Source organism: Carcharodon carcharias, chromosome 10 (assembly GCF_017639515.1).
Source record: "Carcharodon carcharias isolate sCarCar2 chromosome 10, sCarCar2.pri, whole genome shotgun sequence".
NCBI lineage: Eukaryota > Metazoa > Chordata > Chondrichthyes > Lamniformes > Lamnidae > Carcharodon > Carcharodon carcharias.
Window position 1 is genome coordinate 21,012,527 of NC_054476.1, and position 20,095 is coordinate 21,032,621.

General features: G+C 41.3%; 1 protein-coding gene across 5 annotated transcripts in view; it reads left to right on the plus strand.

Moving 5' to 3' along the window:
• The window catches only part of tpcn2 (two pore segment channel 2), a 56,250-nt gene that overhangs the window by 9,090 nt on the left and 27,065 nt on the right, over window positions 1–20,095 (plus strand). For 4 of the 5 annotated variants that reach the window (XR_005944299.1, XR_005944300.1, XM_041198427.1 and 1 more), the window contains exons 6-15: window positions 587–703; window positions 1,893–1,999; window positions 2,551–2,623; window positions 3,671–3,767; window positions 5,326–5,391; window positions 7,406–7,470; window positions 11,422–11,525; window positions 12,290–12,374; window positions 13,957–14,043; window positions 16,329–16,448. Coding sequence is in view for 3 of the 5 variants with exons in the window: in XM_041198427.1 (XP_041054361.1) it covers window positions 587–703; window positions 1,893–1,999; window positions 2,551–2,623; window positions 3,671–3,767; window positions 5,326–5,391; window positions 7,406–7,470; window positions 11,422–11,525; window positions 12,290–12,374; window positions 13,957–14,043; window positions 16,329–16,448 (921 nt within the window). In the remaining 2 variants the exon portion in view is untranslated. The remainder of the gene's footprint in view (window positions 1–586; window positions 704–1,892; window positions 2,000–2,550; window positions 2,624–3,670; window positions 3,768–5,325; window positions 5,392–7,405; window positions 7,471–11,421; window positions 11,526–12,289; window positions 12,375–13,956; window positions 14,044–16,328; window positions 16,449–20,095) is intronic. The other variant, XM_041198428.1, reaches the window with a different exon arrangement.

Below are 20,095 nucleotides of genomic sequence, written 5' to 3' on the forward strand. Positions count from 1 at the left end.
CAGTATAGTTGCACAGTATATATGTCCTGATGGTACTTCGTTTTGTAGGAGGCCAGTATAATCTAGTGGGTGTGCTTTGTACATACTTGCATTAACTTTTCATCTGGCTTTGGATCTAATGTTATGCCCTGTATTTGGCACCAAATAGGTTTGTAGACGTTAACTTAGTTGTGGATGTTTTGAGTTTATCACCTTAACTCTGCTTCATCTAAAGTACTATGATGACGAATGTGATGTGTAGATCGAATATTGCTGAAAAGACACGCATGCCAGCCAGTCAGTTGACAAGTCAACAAATCAGCATCCTTTTCTCCAAAGCATTGATTGTTTGAAATTTGGCATTCTTGTTTGTCCTGACGAATACAAGTTGGAAAGCTGTGGCAACGTCTCACTTTTATTTTCCAGCAATATTTCAAGTGTGAGAATTCTTCTATTTTATATTTTTGGGTGGCTCTCTGAACTACTCCCTCCCAGTGTCTGTGTTTTGCAGGTCACTTCTCTCATGCATGATATATTAACTAGCTCTTCAACCTTGAAATGAGTTGACCTCTTGATATTGATTCATAAACACTGCATTTTTATACAGAGCTATTTAATAGGATGGGAAGAATTCCAAAAGTCAAAATGGCTGATTGCCTATACTCTTGTACTTGCTGCTTCCATTGTGGATTGGATTGTGTCTCTATCCTTGCTTTGTGAGGAGGTAAGTAATCAGATACATTATTTTGTTTACAGCTTAATTAGCTTGGTGAGACTAGTGCAGGATAATGCAGATATTGTTCTAGCTACATAACCTGAATCCTCATTGCACATCAGTATATCTCAATGATATAGTGAAATCATGCAATATCGCATTATCCCAGATTTTGACTACTGTTCTTATCCTTAATTTGGGAGTGGGTTTTATGGTGGGCTGGAAGTGTTGCACTTGATGCAGTTACCGTCCATCAAGCAAATGATAGTGTTGTAAGATGATGTGTGTGGTTTGGTGGGTCTCATGAAGCAGTTCTGAATCTTGTATAGTTTAACATTAAGTTAAAAACAAAAAAACTGCGGATGCTGGAAATCCAAAACAAGAACAGAATTACCCGGAAAAACTCAGCAGGTCTGGCAGCATCGGCGGAGAAGGAAAGAGTTGACGTTTCGAGTCCTCATGACCCTTCGACAGTTCTGTCGAAGGGTCACGAGGACTCAAAACGTCAACTCTTCTTCTCCGCCGATGCTGCCAGATCTGCTGAGATTTTCCAGGTAATTCTGTTTTTGTTAACTTTAAGTATTTATTAACTAAATTATATATGTATAAAGTCTAAGTTAGGAGCTGTTCCACACTTACCTCTGCACACATCTCTGTCCATTGCAAATCTGCCTGCTAGGCTCAGGTCATGTGCTCCTTTAATCACACTTTGGGCGGCACTGTACCCAATCCCATGTTAATATTTTCTATGCCAGGCCCTTATGCTGCAGGTAATTTGTAATAGGAATCTGTTACAAACTATATACTCTGTTTCTCTTGTAATGGTTTCCCTGGGATGACTGCTCCTCATTTCACCTTCTTGAGGCCAGCTGACTGTATTGCCCCATTGTCTAAAACATGCAGCACATGTCCATTTTTTTTTTTATTCCTTGCAACATGTTGAAGGGGTTACATAGTAACTATCAGTAGATAGCTCTGGACAGTGCATTGGATATGATTTCATCTGGGTTTGTCTTAAATCATTTTAGTTAAGTTTATACTTTTTTAGCTTTTAAGACACTTTGCAAATTTTTAGCCTGCTCTGTTCTGTGATGCTGCAATGTCTATTATCAAGGTATTTGAATTACACAAAGTTAAAATAAGAGGGCTCCTGTGTTCTAATTATGCTGAAAATAGTTGCTTTTCCTTCTTATTGAAGGAAATAAGAGTTAGAAGAATTTTGCGGCCATTCTTTCTCCTTCAGAACTCATCGCTGATGAAAAAGGCGTTTAAATGCCTCCGACAAACAATACCACAAATCACAAGGTAAAACCTTAAGCAGCTTTTAAGCATACAGTTTTCTCGTGATTTATTATAACATAAACTAAGCTGATAATCAGGCTATGTATGCTTGAAACTTATTACACTCCAGGAAAAGCTCATCTGGCTGAGAGAGTATGCAAACATGGCAGAATGTCACTTTTTAGATCAATGTTGGTTTGCAGTGGTCATTTATGCAACATCACTCATGCTATGAAGTGTTAAATTATTACATTTTCATGAGTGCGTTGAAATATTTGTAGTTCCTGAACTTTTACTTAACAGTGTGAAACTGAGCATTGAATATTTTAATTTTGTGGTCGGTGCAGGATTTTTGAACTTGCAAATAAAGTGTCATTTGGCAGTCGAAGGATTTTCTATGACTACACAAAGATATTGTACATTTGCAATAAGAATTACAAAACAGTCATCCATATAAAACTATTACTAGGGCTGCTTAGGAAACGGACACAGTGAGGAATACAAATGCCATAATTTTATGCTGTTAGGGAGATAAAGATTAAAACTGCGTTACATTTTACTTTCTTTTTGAACAGTGTTATGCTGCTTTTAGTCCTGCACCTGTTGCTGTTCACTATGATTGCCATGCTGCTATTCACTCGAGACCAGGTAAAGCTACTTTCATGATAGTTACTTTGATTATGTGATCTTATTTTAAGTCATTGATATAAAATATTTTTAAAAGTATGAGTAAGGATTTCTATTCTTTGTTCTCATTTTAAGAACAAAGACCAATAGATTCAGCATTTTTAGCCATTTTATCACAAAGGTGCATGTGCCTGATTTTTGAAATTGTGAATGGCCCATGCTGAGTAGTTATTGATATAGAAGAATATCTGAAATGAAATTGTATGGGGCACCTGTTGTACTCCTTTTTATTTTAGCTTCTCTCTTTATAAACTCTCTTCATTTTTCCTTCAGCTGCATCAACTTGCTCTACAGTTTTGCTCTGCCAAACCTAGTGTGCTGCATGCTTAGTTACAGGCCCATTCAGCCTCCTTCTTTTAGCCTTGCCCCAATATTTGAATCATTTTTTATTTGCCCCCTGTTCCCAGGTAGTGCGAGTCTCTCTCTAGTACCTTATACCACGTTTAGTAGTGGAGAACAGCATGAACGGTATAAAGGTATGAGCTATTCTTCAGGGTCAGGCAAATTTGGACGTTCAAATTATTGGTTGTGGTATTTGTTCACCGGTGCACTTGATCCGCTTGATTCTCAGTACCCATGAGAGAGGAGATCATTTCTGTGGCTATCGTGGGCTTTAACCTTAAAAGGGTCGCTGAAGGAGAAGAGAATTTGGCGGGAAAGGGGAGCAAGAAGGTGGAAGCAAAGCTGTCTTAAACAGTGCATTACAGCAAAGAAGTTTATGGAGAGTGTCAAGAAAACTGTTGCAGTCAGAAATATACTGGGAGGGGCTCAAGAACCAATTGACAATTATCTTACTGAGACAAAAGGCTAGGGAACATGAGACTTCACCGAGTGGTACTGTGTGACTATCTAGTGTTTATTCTGCACACCAGTTTGCTTTCATTTGGCCTCTTTGATTTTCATGTCGCCGTAAGCTTTTGTGAAATTTGAGGAATCATATTCAATAGGAAGGAATTAAGCGTAGTTTCTCTCACTGACAATGTGCTTTCCTTCTGAAACATCCTCTAGACTGAAGACGATAATGAATGGAAAACCTATTTTCGGAATTTTCCAGAGTCTTTGACCTCATTACTAGTGCTGCTAACAACAGCCAACAACCCTGATGGTAGGTTTTAGAATCCTCCCTCTCTGACTAATGTGTTTTTGTACCATCAGCACATGATTAAATTCAAGAGAAGTATGTTTAATATCCTGTCTGACAATTTGTACCGATTAATCATAAACCAGGAAATCTTTCATAAGTAGCTTTTGAGTTGCATAAACTCAGCATTTCTGCGGCTGTAATCCATGAATAATAATGAAATACAATTCTGATTATCAGCAACCATAACTTGATCAGTAATTGAAGGAGTTAATATTGGACCAGGAGGGCCATTTAGCCCTTCAAGCCAGTTCTGCTGTTCAATTGAACCATGGTCGATTTGGTGACCAGAGCCTTCTAATTTTTAATATCATTTTGGTTAATGAAAATCTATATTGAAGAGGCATATCAGGATGCATCATGGCATTATCCAGGCTTGACCAAGTGGTGGATTTGAGTCTTAAAAGTGCTTACAAACTAAAATGAATATGGCTTTGAATGAGTCAGTCCATGATAAAGCCAGTGAATGTGGCCTTTGGGTCAGGATAAAGTAAGTTGATGAATAGCCTGAGTTATACTGTAATAAACTGACAAGGTCAAGCTATGCAGATTGGGCAGAGCAGCAAAATATCAGGATAGATAAGCACAGGTTATGTTTGGAATGAATTGTGTGCGCGTCTGTCTGTCTACAGGAACTAACGTTTAATTGCCTTTTCCAGCATTCTGAAAGAGCATTTCCCATTTATGTACCCTTGTACTAAATAACGGCTTAATCTGCCTACACTTGACTCTGTGATGAGTGTCTTTTAGATACTCCACAACAGTATCAATCTCTGATTTCAACATTAACAGTTGACCTAGCATCGACTGGCAATTGTGAAGAGTTCAAAACTTCTGCTGTGTCTGTTTGCTTGCTGCAATGCACTTTGTCTTTTCCCTGTTGACTTGCCAACCCCCACCCCCAAACCCCTTGAAAATGGCAATGTTACTGGGCTTTGGTTTATATGAAAACAAAATTGAAAATTCATTCTTTGAACCTGGAACTTGGGTATCAGCACAGGATGTGAATTGGGGTAAGGAAGGATGGATATTCTTGCGCGGCATTCCAGACAACTCGAGTGGGCAATCACCTAGATGTGATGGAGAAGGGAACTGTGACTGGTTCCTTCCGGTCCAAGGGCATGAAACCCAGTTTCAGCTTGCTTTCCATTAGTTAACACCATGATCGTGGATTTTTTTTTTTGAGGTATTGGCCTTTAGAGTTCAGCACTGTATTATTACACATTGACTCAGGTAAAACAGACAGGATTGCGTATAGTTGTAAACTGAAAGGAAGTGTTTTCCTGAAGGTGCACTGCTGTTGCTGTGGGAGAATCTTGCAATGAATGCTTGTTTGTTTTTTATTCCTTGGATCCCAAAGGTTAAGTAGCATGAGAATTTTAATCCAATACATTTGACTAAAAATAGCATTCTGTCCAAAATACTTCCATGTACTGGATAATGTTTAACAGGTCACCATCACTGGATATTAAAATTTTCTTTTTCTGTATGCTGGTTATCTTACATTCTCTTTCTCCTACAGTGATGATCCCAGCTTATTCAAGAAGTCGAGCCTATTCTCTGTTCTTCATTACCTTTAGTCTGATTGGTAAGGCATCCACTTTGTTTAAAAAAAATTGCTGCATCAGGAGCCTGAACAGAAGCAGCATTGGGCAGGTACAGAAAGAGATTCATCAGTTGACCTGCAGGCCTACTAATTTTAAATTTGTTCATGGATGTGGGTGTCACTGGCTAGGCCAGCATTTATTGCCCAACCCTAATTGCCCTTGGTCCGTACGTTTAAGTCGAACATAGGTCAGATCAGGTAAGGACAGCAGATTTCCTCCCTTAAAGGGAACCAGAAAGATTTTTATAACCATCGTTTCATGGTCATTATCGGATTTGTAATTCCAGAACTTTATTTAATTCAAATGTCTCCATCTGCCATGGTGGGATTCAAACCTGCGTCACTAGAGCCTTACCTTGAAATATTAGTTTAGGGACGATACCACTGTCACTGCCTCCTGTAGCCTATAATACTAAATGGGTGGGTTAACTTCACCGGAAAGTTGTCTAGATTCAAGCCTGTCCTCTGACCCCCTCCCACTCGCTTTGCTCCATTGTTTGTTGACAAAACCATAAGAGCCTTGTTCATTCTCTGGAACTCTTTCTGCCCCCTTTAAACTTTGTACTTCATTTTCTTTTCCCAGCATTCATTTTGAAAGCTCATATCTCTTTAGCTAAGTTGTTTTTGTGAAGCACTTTAGGTTAATATGTTCAAAGAAGCTGTGCCTTCCATCATAAGGTCAGAAGTAGGGTTGTTCGCTGATGATTGCATAATGTTCACCATTCGGTGGTACTCAGAGATACTGGAGCAGCCCATGTCCAAATGCTGCAAGACCTGGACAATATCCAGGCTTGGGTTGACAAGTGGTAAGTAACATTTGCACCACACAAGTATCAGGCAATGACCATCTCCAACAAAAGAGAATCCAACCATTACCCCTTGATATTCAATGGCATTGCCATCTCTGAATCCCCCACTATCAACATCCTGGGGGTTGCCATTGACCAGAAACTGAACTGGACTAGCCATATAAGTATGTGGCCCCAAGAGCAGGTCAGAGACTAGGAATCGTATAACGAATAACTCATCTCCTGACTCCCTAAAGCCTGCCCAACGTCTGTAAGGCATAAGTCAGGAGTGTGATGGAATACTCCCCACTTGCCTGGATGAGTGCAGCTCCTACAACACTGAAGAAGCTGGACACCATCCAGGACAAAGCAGTCTGTTTGATTGGCACCACATCCAACAGCATTCACTGCCTCCAACACCGACGCACAGTTGCAGCAGTGTGTACCATCTACAAGATGCACTGCAGGAATTCAATAAGGCTCCTTAGACAGCACCTTTCAAATTCACGGCCACTCCCACCTAGAAGGACAAGGGCAGCAGGTAGATGGGAACACCACCTGGAAGTTCCCCTCCAAGCCACTCACCATCCTGACTTGGAAATATATCGCCGTTGCTTCATTGTCACTGGGTCAAATCTTGGAACTCCCTAACAGCACTGTGGGTGTACCTACACCTCATGGACTGCAGTGGTCCAAGAAGGCAGCTCACCACCGCCTACTCAAGGGCAACTAGGGATGAGCAATAAATGCTGGCCCAGCCAGCGAAGCCCACATCCTGGGAATTAATTTTTAAAAAAACCCAATACAATTGTTGGATTTAATTCTGTGCATCCAGCTTTTCTAAGCAGTAAAATAACTCCAGCACAATTTAATTTCCCATATCTAAACAGTGGCTTAGAAATATTAACTTTAGAATACTATTTAATTCTTTGGCTACCATTGCAGTTGACTGTAAGTTGTTGTTTTCTAAGGGCCTGGAATCTTGGCAAGATAAATTCATCATAGTGATAATCGCTTGATTGGGCAATTCAAAATCGATTCTGCAGCTTTTAATTGTGAAATGTCCCTGTCATACTAAATATATAAAGCTGCTTTTTTTATTTAAAAAACAGCTACTGATTGCCCACCTAAATTAAAAGTGGGTAGCTTCGAAGTCTTTTTAATCTAGCCTTTCATGTAACTGAATAGCTTCATTTTGTTTCCTTCAGGGACATACTTGTTAATGAATTTAGTGACTGCTATTATATACAACCAATTTCGTGGATATTTACTTGTAAGTAATCCTTTTGTGTGATGCCAGCATTTTAATAATGTGTTTAGTTGAATTTTCACAGGTGTGTCCGCATGCTTGTGTTGACTTATTGTATTCCTGCAGTAAGGTACGAACCCCATAGTTTTATCCACTCTCGCCATTCACTTTTCAACCTTCTGAATGCAGGAACGGCAACAAAAACTGAGGTGTATAGTAAGTGATCCTTCCCCTCTTGGGATTTGTAGGTGGAAGTGGCAGGAGAATAGTTGATTAGATGTTCTTGGTTTTTCTTTAACACTCAATCCCCAATCTTTCGGTTGATAGTCCTGGACTATTTAGCTCTGTATTGACATTAAGGCAGTAAATTGGGTAGAAACCACCAGTATTATATGGTGTTGCCTCTTTAACCATAAAATGCAATGTTGGAGGAGTGATGGGATGACTAAGTGCTTGCAGAAATTGTATTTTTTTAAAAAGGGGGTGAAGGGAACTGCATGCCCATAGTGCTGTTAGGGAGGGAGTTCTAGGATTTTGACCCAGTGACAGTGAAGGAATGGTGATATATTAAGTCAGGATGTTGAGTGGCTTGGAGGGGAACTTCCAGGTGGTGGTGTTCCCATGTGTCTGCTGCCCTTGTCCTTCCAGATGGTGGTGATCGTGCATTTGGAAAGTGCTGCCTAAGGAGCCTTGGCGAGTTTCTGCAGTGCATATTGTAGATGGTACACACTGCTGCCACTGTGCAAGGAGGGATTGAATGTTTGTGGATGTGGTTCCAATCAAGAGGACTGCTTTGTCCTGGATGGTGTCAAGCTTCTTGAGTGTTGTGGGGGCTGCACTGATCCAGGCAAGTGGAGACTTTTCCATCACACTGCTGACTTGTGCCTTGTAGATGGTGGACAGGCTCTGGGTAGTCAGGAGGTGAGTTACTTGCCACAGGATTCCTGTGCTCTAACCTGCTCTTGTAGCCACAGTATTTATATGGCTAGTCCTGTTCAGCTTCTGGTCAATGGTAACCCCAAGGATGTTGATAGTGGGGGATTTGGCGATGGTAATGCCATTGAACAGCAAGGGGTGATAGTTGGATTCTCTCTTGTTGGAGATGGTCATTGCCTGCACTTGTGTGGCATGAATGTTACTTGCCACTTGTCAGCTCAGTCCTGGATATTGTCCAGGTCTTTCTGCATTTGGACATGGACTGCTTCAATGAGGAGTCACAAATGGTGCTGAGCATTTGTGCAATAATCAGCAAGCATCCCCACTCTGACCTTATGATAGAGGGAAGGTCAGTGATGAAGCAGCTGAAGTTGGTTGGGCCTAAGACATTACCCTGAAGAACTCCTAGAGCTGAGATGTCTGATCTCAAACAACCACAACCATCTTCCTTTGTGCTAGTTAGGACTCCAACCAACGGAGAGTTTCCCCCCTGGTTCCCATTGACTCCAGTTTTGCTAGAGCTCCTTGATGCCACACTGGGTCAAATGCTGCCTTGATGTCAAGTGCAGCCACACTCGCCTCACCTCTGGAGCTTATCTCTTTTGGCCATGTTTTGAACCAAGGCTGTAATGAGCTCAGGAGTGGAATGGCCCTGGTGGGACCCAAACTGAGGTTCAGTGAACATGTTATTGCTGAGCAAGTGTTGCTCAATAGCACTGATGACCCCTTCCATTATTTATTGATGATCGAGAGTAGACTTATCGAGTGGCAATTGGCTGGGTTGGATTTGTCCTGCTTTTTGTGTACAGGACATACTTGGGCAATTTTTCACATCGCTTGGTAGATGCCAGTGTTGTAGCTGTACTGGAACAGCTAGGCAAGTTCTGGAGCACAGTACTATTGCTAGATTGTTGTCAGGGCCCATAACCTTTGCACTATCCAGTGCCTTCAGCCATTTCTTGATATCACGTAGGGTGAATGAAATTAGCTGAATGCTGGCATCTGTGATGCTGGGGACCTCCAGAGGAGGTAGAGATAGAACATCCACTTGGCATTTCTGTCAGATGATTGTAACAAGTGTGTCAGCCTTATCTTTTGCACTGACGTGCTGGGTTTCCCCCATCAATGGAGATATTGGTGGAGCCTCATCCAGTGAGTTGTCCAATTGTCTACCATCATTCATGACTGAATGTGGCAGGACTGCAGAGCCTAGACCTGATCTGTTGGTTGTGGAATTGTTTAGCTCTGTCTCATCACTTGCTGCTTATGCTGTTTGGCATGCAAGTAGTCCTGTGTTATAGCATCACCAAGTTGACACCTCCTCCGTTTTTAGATATGCCTGGTGCTGCTCCTTTCATGCCCTTCTGCACTCTTCATTGAATCAGGGTTGACCCTCTGGCTTGATGGCAATAGTAGAGTGGGGTATATACCAGGCCATGAGGTTACAGATTGTGGTTGAGTACAATTCTGCTGCTGATGGCCCACAGCACCTCATGTGCTGCCACCTCTGCTGTTCCCCTGCTGGTGGGACAGGGCATAACCAGGGATGGTGATGGTGGTGTCTGGGATGTTGTCTGTAAGGTGTGATTCCATAAGTATGACTGTCAGGCCGTTGCTTGACTAGTTTGTGAGACAGCTTTCCCAATTTTGGCACTAGCCCCCAGATGTTAATGAGGACTTTGCAGGGTCGACAGGGCCTGAGTTTACAGTTTGTTATTTCCAGCGCCTCGGTTGATGCCAGATGATCCATCCAGTTTCATTCCTTTAAGAACTTTTTAGCAGTTTGATACAAATGAATAGCTTGCTAGGCCATTTTGGAGGGCGTTTAAGAGTCAACCACATGGCAGTTATTTTCACATGTAGACCAGACCAGGTAAGGACTGCAGATTTTGTGAACCCGATGGGTTTTGACGACAATCAACAATGGCTTCATGGTCATTAGACTTTTAATTCCAGATTTTAATTGAATTTAAATTTCAACATCTGCTGTGGTGGTGTTGGAACCCACGTCCCCAGAGCGCATTACCCTGGGCCTCTGGAATACTAGTCCAGTGACAATACTGCTACACTTAGTTCATGAAATGCAAGGAAGGCAAAAGGAATGTTAGTGCTTACTGCAGGGGGAATGGAATATTAAAATAGGGAAGCTTTGCAGTTGTACAGGACCTTGTTGAGACCATATTTGGAGTACTATGTACAGTATTGTTTCCTTTTTTGAAAATGGATATAATTGCATTAGAAGCAGTTCAGAGAAGGTTCACTTGACTCCATCCCCTGGGATGAAGGGCTTGTCTTATGAAGATGGGTTGGGCCTAAACCCATTGGCGTCTACAAGAATGAGAAGTGATCTTGTATCTTTTGATAAGATCCTGAGAGGACTTTGATAGGTAGTATCCTCCACAAGAGGATAGATAGATCTAGGGGATACAGTTTAATAATAAGAGGTATCTGATTTAAGACTGAAAAGTGGAGACTTTTTTTTCTTGAGGGTGGTTAATCTGTGGAATTCTCTTCCCAGGAAAACAGTGGAAATTGAGTCATTGACTTTCTTTGAGGATGAGTTAGATTCTTGATGGGCAAGAAAGTTGAGGGAATTGAGCTCTGATGATGAGTCATATGGACACTAAACATTAATTCTTTCTCCCTCTCTCCACAGATGCTACCAGACTTGAGTTTTTCCAGCATTTACCATTTTTAGTTCAGATTTCCAGCATAGGCAGTATTTTGCTTTTATTCTGTAAGGGAGTTGAGGGTTATGGTGGTGGTTGGCAAGGGGTGGGGGTGGTGCACGCAGACCAAGTGCCAGGAGACCACAACCAGATCAGCCATGATTTTATCGAATGGTGGAGCAGGCTCGAAAGGCAGACTGGCCTGCTCTTACTCTTCTATCTTATGTAGATTTAACTTCTGCAAAATTAAAATCGAGTAGAGGAGCCCAAAGAAAAAGAAATGCAGGCTTTCCCCTCAGTATTTTTGACTCTTAAGTGTACACAGGATATAAAAATAGCATTACTTTTATTTCTTTCGTTCTTTCTTTAGAGTTCAATTCAAACATCAGTCATCCGACGATGCTTGGGAATTCGAGGGGCATTTGAGGTACTTTGCTGTGAGCATCCAACCAAAGCTGGAAGAAGTGATTCCTTGTAAGATTTTGTAAATGCTGTACCTTGCTTTTAAGTGATTATTTGTCTTTAGGGAAAACTCAAAAGCAACATGTTTGAAACATATCCTGTGATTTTTAAAAAACAAAATTTCCATTCTCAAAAGCCTTTAAATTTGGTTTTCCAAATGTCGTTCACTATATATCTCATGACATGGATGTTTATTGAGGGTTACTACAGAATATTAACATTCATTTGATACATTAGAATTGAGAGATCAAGGTCGCTGCATAACCGACACCAGTTTCTGAAAGGGATGTTGGGGAGGAGGACGCTTAGTGATGGGGAGAGTTGAATCCAAGAAAGGATTTTAAACAAAGACGGAAGACTTAAATGTTTGGGTGAACCAGGTGTCTGAAAGCCAAGAAGGACAGAGCTGCTCGGTGAGTGGGCCTTTGTGCAGGATAGTATGTGGACAGCAGTGATTTGAAATGAGATGTTTAGGGAGTGAAGAGTGGGATATATACCGGCAATGTATTGCAGTGTTATTTGCAGTTTTATTTATTATGTATTGAAGTGGTTGAGCCTGGAGGTCATGGCAGACAAGGATGAGCAGTCAGATGAGCTGATGTTAGGACCCAAGTTGGGGACGTTTTAAAATAAGAGTGGAAGTAGATAGTCTTTGTTATGGAAGGAATGTAGGGTTTGAGCCTTTGCATTGAAATACGGCTGTCTGGATGGAAGCAGCAATGTTGATTGCTACAATGAAATGATTTTAAAATGGTTCTTTTTTTTTTAAAAATCAGTCGAGTGACTGTAAGTACCAACACAGTGCTGCAAGTCCTGCTGAAAGTAAAAATGTCTTCAGCGCACAAGCAAGGAATAATTAAGGTGAATAAAAAAATCTACTGTTCGTAGAACTGAATTTTTTGACTGTTAGAATAAGGGAAAACTTGGTTATCTAAAATTGCAGTGTTTATTTCCACATGTATGCTGCTGATACCCATCACTACCTCACTCCCAATGTCTCTAAATTATCAGGTTGATTTTATGACATCTGTACTGGATGTACTTTCCTTCCAACCAAATATTGTCACAACTGTTGCCTTTGGTCCCAACTACAAACTGTTTGCTTGCCATCAACTCCAGCCCTCTCCCTGCCAGCCTGAGGCTGAACCAGATTGATTGCAACATGGTGTTGATTTGACCCCTAATTGAGCTTCTGATGCACATCTACGCCATCACGAAGGCTGCCTACTTCCACCTCTGAACTGTACCCTCGCCTCGGCTCATTTGCTGCTGGAACCCTCATCCATGCCATTGTGATCTTCATTAAACTTGACAAATTCCAATGCATTCCTGGCCGGTGTCTTGTGCTTTACTCTCCATAAACCCTGGCGTCATCCAAAACTCCGCTCCAAGCCCTGGCTTGCACCGAGTTCTGTTCACCCATCGACCATCTGCCTGCTGGCTCATTTGTTCAGTCAAGCAAGGCCTAGGTTTGGTTTATAGAATTCTCATCCTTGTTTTTGAACCCCTTCACGGTCTCTCTCCGCCCTATCTCTCTTTTTTAATCCTTTGCTATCTGCACTCCAATTCTAGCCTCTAGTGCATCCCTCATTTTTAACTGCATCACCGTTGGGGGGTGGGCAAGCCTTCAGTTGTCAAAGCTTTAGAATTCCATCCCTAAAACATCCTTGCCACCAACTCTTGTCCTTTTTTAATATTGTCCTTCAAATCAATCTTTAGCTTCTGCTGTAATATCTCCTTATATGGCTCAGTCAAATTTTGTTTGTGCTTCCCTGAAGGGCCTAGGGATGTTTTACTAAATAAAAGTTCTTTAATAAAGTTCTTTGTAATGAAGAGAAGCATTAAAGTGATGTGAAAGATTATCTAAACATTCGCCCGGAGAAGTGTAACTGAAATTTAAATCTCAATTTCCATTGCTGCCCCCGTTGTTCCATAACTAGGAACTAGGAAAATCAGGAGTAAATTCAATTGGCAATCATGGTATTTCAGTTGTGGTAAAACATAGACTGGAAGGCCTCTGACTGAATTTGTCTTCTACATTAGCTGATCTTGAGGAGAGCTTTAAGGTACAAAAATTGGCCTTGGCAGTCCTGTTCCTGAAGAGTATTAGCTCTTGCTCGTGCACTGATAACTACCGAAAATGTGCATGTTGGGTGAGGGCATTGTGGAACAGAAGAGGGTGTCTTCAACCACAAACTGAGCAACTCCTAATGTTTGCCTGAGAATTAATGAGACTTGCTGTGAAAGAAATGACTAGCATGCTGTAGTAATAGCAGCTGTCAATGACTACGAAAGTACTGTACCTTTCACTACAGGTGTTCAAAAGTTTTAAAATAATTCTGCTCTTTAAAATCTCTTGCAACACATTCCAATTGACTCTTCCAGGTTTACAAACAATAGTGTTTGGTTTTGATTTTTTAAACACTTCTTTTGCTTCTTGCAGCAAGCAAAGGCATTTACTCATGACTGTGTTACTGCAGAGCAATTTCGAGCCCTCTTTGATGAACTGCACAAGGAGGTGGTGAAGGAGGTATGAGGAAAAAATGGAGTTTAGCTAATTTTGGATACATATTTAGGTCAAGGCTGGCACCCATGTCTGGGCTAGAAATCCCAATCTAATTTTTTTTTTCCTGCGTTTGTGTTTAAATGTTATCTTTCCTGATGGTGGCCAAGATGCATTACTATAAAATGTTGGCAGCGCTTGGTGTTGTACTAATTCCCTAGAATGCCTTTTTTAGTTTTGAGCAATCTTCATTTTCTATTTCTATTTGCTGCTATTAGAAAATAGCTGACAACTACCATTTGCATGTTTTGGTAGCTTTGAGGTAGGGCAATGTATTTTTGGCTCATTAACTTCCCGAACCTGCTTAGGAGTTTCCTCTTTTTTGATTCGCGTTAGTGCTGAATTTGCTCAACCGCTTTCCATCCCATTGCTGCTGATTGCTTGGCACGTAATTAACGAAAGAATTGTCTTTTGCCCTGGACTTGCAGTCTGCAGCAAAGGGATAGCACCATCACTGACCTCGCAAAGAAAAAGCTAGCTGCAAATAGTTAGCGGGCTCTAGAATGTAGACGACTTCCTATTACAACCTCAGCTTCCCTCTAGAAGCTGTGGCATCCAGAAACAAGACAGGCAAGCTGTCAGTCAGATTGAAAAATCCTCAGACAGCAAAGCAGGAATATAAATCACATTTTAATCATTGTACAGAAAGCAAAATAAAATTGGGACATTGACAGGAGGCTGAAGTTAAAATGTGAATATCAGAGCAATTTAGAAATTTGTTTTGAATTTGAGCTTCCAAACTTTGAAAATTTAGCTTTTCTGGGCTGATGAGGTTGTTCAGCAAGAACTTAGTAAGACTTTTTTTTAAAAAAAAGTTATGCTTGATTGAGCAAGGCTTAACTTTATTCTTGCTGTAAAAATTAATAATGTGTAAATAGTTGAAGTGCATGGAAAATCAGTGACATCTAAATGATTTGATCTGTAAAGACTACAAAGTGCAGCTTCTGGAGAAGTTGGGCAATACTGACAGCAACACATGTGATTGTGTGCATGGTTGCTATCAGTTTTGCATAATAATGGTGTGCATTGACAGCTTCACTGTTTTATGACTACTGATATATCAAGTCATTGTTTCAGTTCGAAAATAAAAAAAGGCACTGGGCAGGATATTGCCGTCGGCGTGCGGGGCAGGCCCCACAAGCTGACGCTTAAAATGACGCAAGATGTGTCGGGCGTGCGTCCCGACGTCATCACGCGTCATTTCGATATTTTGTTCGGCAGGCAAGCTCCGGAAGCGGCTGCGCGCCTGCTGAACTGTCAACGGCCTATTAAAGCCATTTTAAAATAAGTAATTAACTTATTAAAAATGCTGCACGTCCAACCTTAAGGTTGGCGGGCAGGCAAAGAGCCCAAGCAGCCTTCACGTTTTTCAGGAAATCTCATCCACGGGCGGGATGCGGTTTCCTGAAGGTTTTATAAAATAATTTAATGAATTTTGCTACATTCACAAACATGTCCCAGCTCATGTGACACTGGGACACGTTTAAATAATTTTTTACTTTAAGTTGATAAAGTTGTTATATATAATCTCCCTGTGGCAGCTCCGTGCTTTGGGGAAATTGCTGCGCTCTTTGGCGCGCATGTGTGAAAGAGCGCAGTGCCTGACTCTCCCTTCTCCCTCCTGCCCGCACAGGGAGCACTGAGCGCAGCCGGCAGTGCATTACGCTTTGTGGGCCTTAATTGGCTCACCCGCGTAAAATGGCGACATGCAACTGATCGCAGGCGCAAATCGGCTCCACGCCTGCTCCCGATCAGCCCGATCGCCAACTGAAAAATTCACCCCACTGTCCTTGCCCATTCTGATCTGTGACTCCGGTCCCACGGCAATGTGATTTGACTATTAAGCTATTAAGATTGCTCAGTTCAAAATGACCCAACAGCTTCTCGAGCCCTGCTGCTCTTGTCAGCAATACCCTCACCCTGACAGGCTTTTGGGATCTATACATGAGCGTGTCATCATTGACCAAAATAATCCCGTATTATATTTGATGCATCAGTTGACGTCCTGTAAGTGTGGCTTTACTCTAACATTCTTATTACCTAGTGCGTGATTTCATCAGTCTTTCAATGATGTCTGAAAATATATCTTATTGAGTGTAATGAAATTAAAATTTCAAGTGCTTTAATTTTTTGAGAATAAGATTTTTATAATCAGGGTTATGAAATAAGAAAATTATCTGAAGTTTAAAAAGAACTTCATGCGATAGTAGAAATGAAGAACCAAGGACTATGTAAAATGTGTTTCGTTTCAGTACCCACCAAAACCAGCATACCGATCATTATTCTTGCAAAAGCTCCAGACTGTCTTCAGCCATCGCTTTGCAGATTATGTCGGGAACCTAATGGTTGCAGTGCACTTGATTTGCATTTTTGTAAGTAGCCAATTTTTATTGACTTTAAGACCATAAGACGTAGGAGCAGAAGTAGGCCATTCAGCCCATCGAGTCTGCTCCGCCATTCAATGAGCTCATGGCTGATCAGATAATCCTCAGCTCCACTTTCCTGCCTTTTCCCCATAACCCTTGATTCCCTTTTGTCTAGCTCCGCCTTGATCCAGACTCTGTGGTAAAGAATTCCACAGATTGACTACCCTATGAGAGAAGAAATTCCTCCTCCTTTCTGTTTTAAATGGCTGCCCCCTTACTCTGAGATTATGTCCTCTTGCTTCTAGATTCTCCCACAAGGGGAAACAACCTCTCAGCATCTACCCTGTCAAGCCCCCTAACAATCTTATGTGTTTCAATAAGGTCGCTTCTCATTCTTCTAAACTCCAGTGAGTACAGGCCCAACCTACTCAACCTTTCCTCATAAGAAAATCCCTCCATACCCAGAATCAACCTAGTGAACCTTCTCTGGACTGCCTCCAATGCCAGTATATCTTTCCTTAGATAAGGGGACCAAAACTGTTCACAGTATTCTAGGTGTGGTTCAACGAGTGCCTTGTATAGTTTTAGCAAGGCTTCCCTATTTTCACACTCCAGTCCCTTTGATATAAAGGGCCAACATTCCACTTGCCTTACCTATTACCTGTTGAACTTGTATGTTAGCTTTTTGTGATTCATGCACTAGAACTCCCAAATACCTCTATGCTGCAGCCTTCTGCAGTCTTTCTCAACTTAAATAATATTCAGCTCCTCTATTCTTCCTACCAAAGTGCATAACCTCACATTTTTCCACGTTATATTCCATCTGCCAAGTTTTTTCCCACTCACTTTTTAACTGTCCTTATCCCTCTATAGACTCCCTTGTGTCATCCTCACCACTTGCCTTCCCATCTATTTTTGTGTCATCCACAAACTTGGAGATAGCACATTCACTTCCCTTATCAAAGTCATTAATATATATTGTAAATAATTGAGGCCCCAGCACTGGCACTCCACTAGTTACAAGTCGCCATCCCGAAAATGCCTCCTTTATCCCAACTCTGTCTTCTATTAGGTAGCCAATCCCCTATCCATGCTAATATACTAGTCCCAACACCATGGGCTCTTAACTTATTAAATAGCCTTATGTGCGGGAGCTTATCAAGTGCCTTTTGGAAATCCTAAGACATTACACCTACTGGTTTCCCTTTACCTATCCTGCTTGTTACCTCAAAGAATTCTAATAGATTTGTTAGGCATGATTTCCCCTTCATGAAACCATGCTGACTCTGCTTGATTAGATTATGTATTTCCAAATACTCTGCTAATACAACCTTTATAATAGACTCCAACATTTTCCCAATGACAGATGTTAAGTTGACTGGCCTATGGATGTGTTTTTTTTTGTCTCCCTCTATTTTTGAATAAGGGTGTTACATTGGCAGTTTTCCAATCTTCTGGGACTTTTCCAGGATCTATGGATTCTTGGAAGATTACTACCAATGCCTCCATTATCTCTCCATAGCTACTTCCTTTAATATCCTAGGGATGCAACTCATCAGGTCCAGGGGACTTATTGGCCTTTAGCCCCATTAGTTTTCCTAGTACTTTTTCTCTAGTGATAGTTATTGTATTTATTCACTCCTCCCACCCCCTGCTTTTGCTTCTTGATCATTTAGTATTTTTGGAATGCTATTAGTATCTTGTTCCCCATTATTATTTCCCCAGCCTCATTCTCGAAGGGGCCTGTATTAATCTTGGCGCCTCTTTTTTTTATATATTTAAAGAAGCTCTTACTGTCTGTTTTTATATTACTTGCTAGTTTACCCTCAAAGTTTATTTTCTCCCTCTTTTTATGGGTTATAATTTGTTGGTTTTTAAAACTTTCCCAATCCTCCAACTTACCAATAATCTTTGCCATGTTGTATGTTTTTTCTTTCACTTTAATATTGTCCTTAACTTCCCTGGTTGACCATGGTTGATCTATCCCCTTCCTTGAATCCTTCTGCCTCACTGTTGAGAGCCATGAACTATTTTCTTAAATGTGTGCCATTGTTCGTCAACCGTCTTTTCTGCTAAACTGCTTCCCCAGTCCACTCCAGCCAACTCTGCTGTCATTCCATTATAATTACCCGTATTTAAGTTAAGCGCAGTTGTTTCTGACCCAAGTTTCTCACACTCAAACCAAATGCTAAATTCTTCCATATTATGATCACTGTTTACTAGGGGATCCTTTACTCTGAGATCATTTATTAAACCTGCCTCGTTACATATTATCAGATCCAAAATAGCTTGATCCCTGGTTGGATTCACAACATGTTGTTCCAAGAAGCTGCCCCGATTACACTCTGAATTCTTGCTTGTGTTTACTTCTGCCAATTTGATTTTCCCTATCTACATGAAGATTAAAGTCACCCATGATTAATGTACTGCCTTTTTTACATGCTCTCATTATCTCCTGATTTATTCTCCGTCCTACAGTATAGCTGCTGTCAGGGGACCTGTAGACTGCTCCCACCAGTATTTTCTTCCCCTTGTTATTTCTTACCTTCACTCATATGGATTCTACATCTTCTGATCCAAGATCTTTTCTTGCTATCGTACTTATTCCATCTCATACTAACAAAGCTACCCCATCACTCTTTCCCTCCTGCCTGCCCTTTTGAAAAGTCACATACCCCTGAATATTTAGTTCCCAGCTTTGATCTCCTTGTAACCATGTCTCTATAAGATCATATGCATTAACCTCTATTTGTGCCATTAATTCATTTATTTTCTGAGTATTACATGCATTTAGGTAAAGGGCCATTAATTTTGCCTTTTTACCATTCTTTTGACCCTATTTGCTGCTGTTTTTTAATGTTTGTGTACACTGTCCCTTCCTGTCACACTCTGGGTATAATTACCTAAATAGCTGCCCTGCAAGGCTGCCATGTCCTTTTGCTTTGTAAGCCTACGTATCCCCTTTCCAGAACATTCCCCCCTCTATTTAAGTTTAAAGCTCTCTACAGCCCTAGTTATTCAGTTTACCAGGGCACTAGTCCCAGCATGGTTCCACTGGAATAGGTCCCTTCTACCCCAGTACTGGTGCCAGTGCCCCATGAACTGAAACCCATTCCACCCACACCAATCTCTGAGCCACACATTTAACTCCTTGACTTTATTTACCTTATGCCAGTTTGCCTGTGGCTCAGGTAGCAATCCTGAGATTATTACCATGGAGGTTCTGCTTTTCACTTTAGCTCTTAACTGTTCAAATTCTTTTAGCAGAACCTCCTTTCTTGTCCTATCAATATCATTGGTACCAACATGGACAACAACAACTGGATCCCTCCCCTTCCACTCCAAGTTTCTCTCCAGTCCTGAGGAGATGTCCTTAACCTGGCACCGGGTGGGCAACACAACCTTCGGGACTCACGCTCACAGCTGCAGAGACCAGTATCTATCTCCTAATTATACTGTCCGCGACCACTACTACGTTCTCATTTCCTCCCTCCACTTGAATGGCTCCTTATACCATGGTGCTGTGGTCAGTTAGCTCATCCTCCCTGCAGTCCCCACTCTCATTCAAACAGCTTGCAAGGACCTTGTAACTGTTGGACAGTTGGAAGGGCTGAATGCTATCCCGTGGGTCTCCAAACTGCTTCACCTGCAGT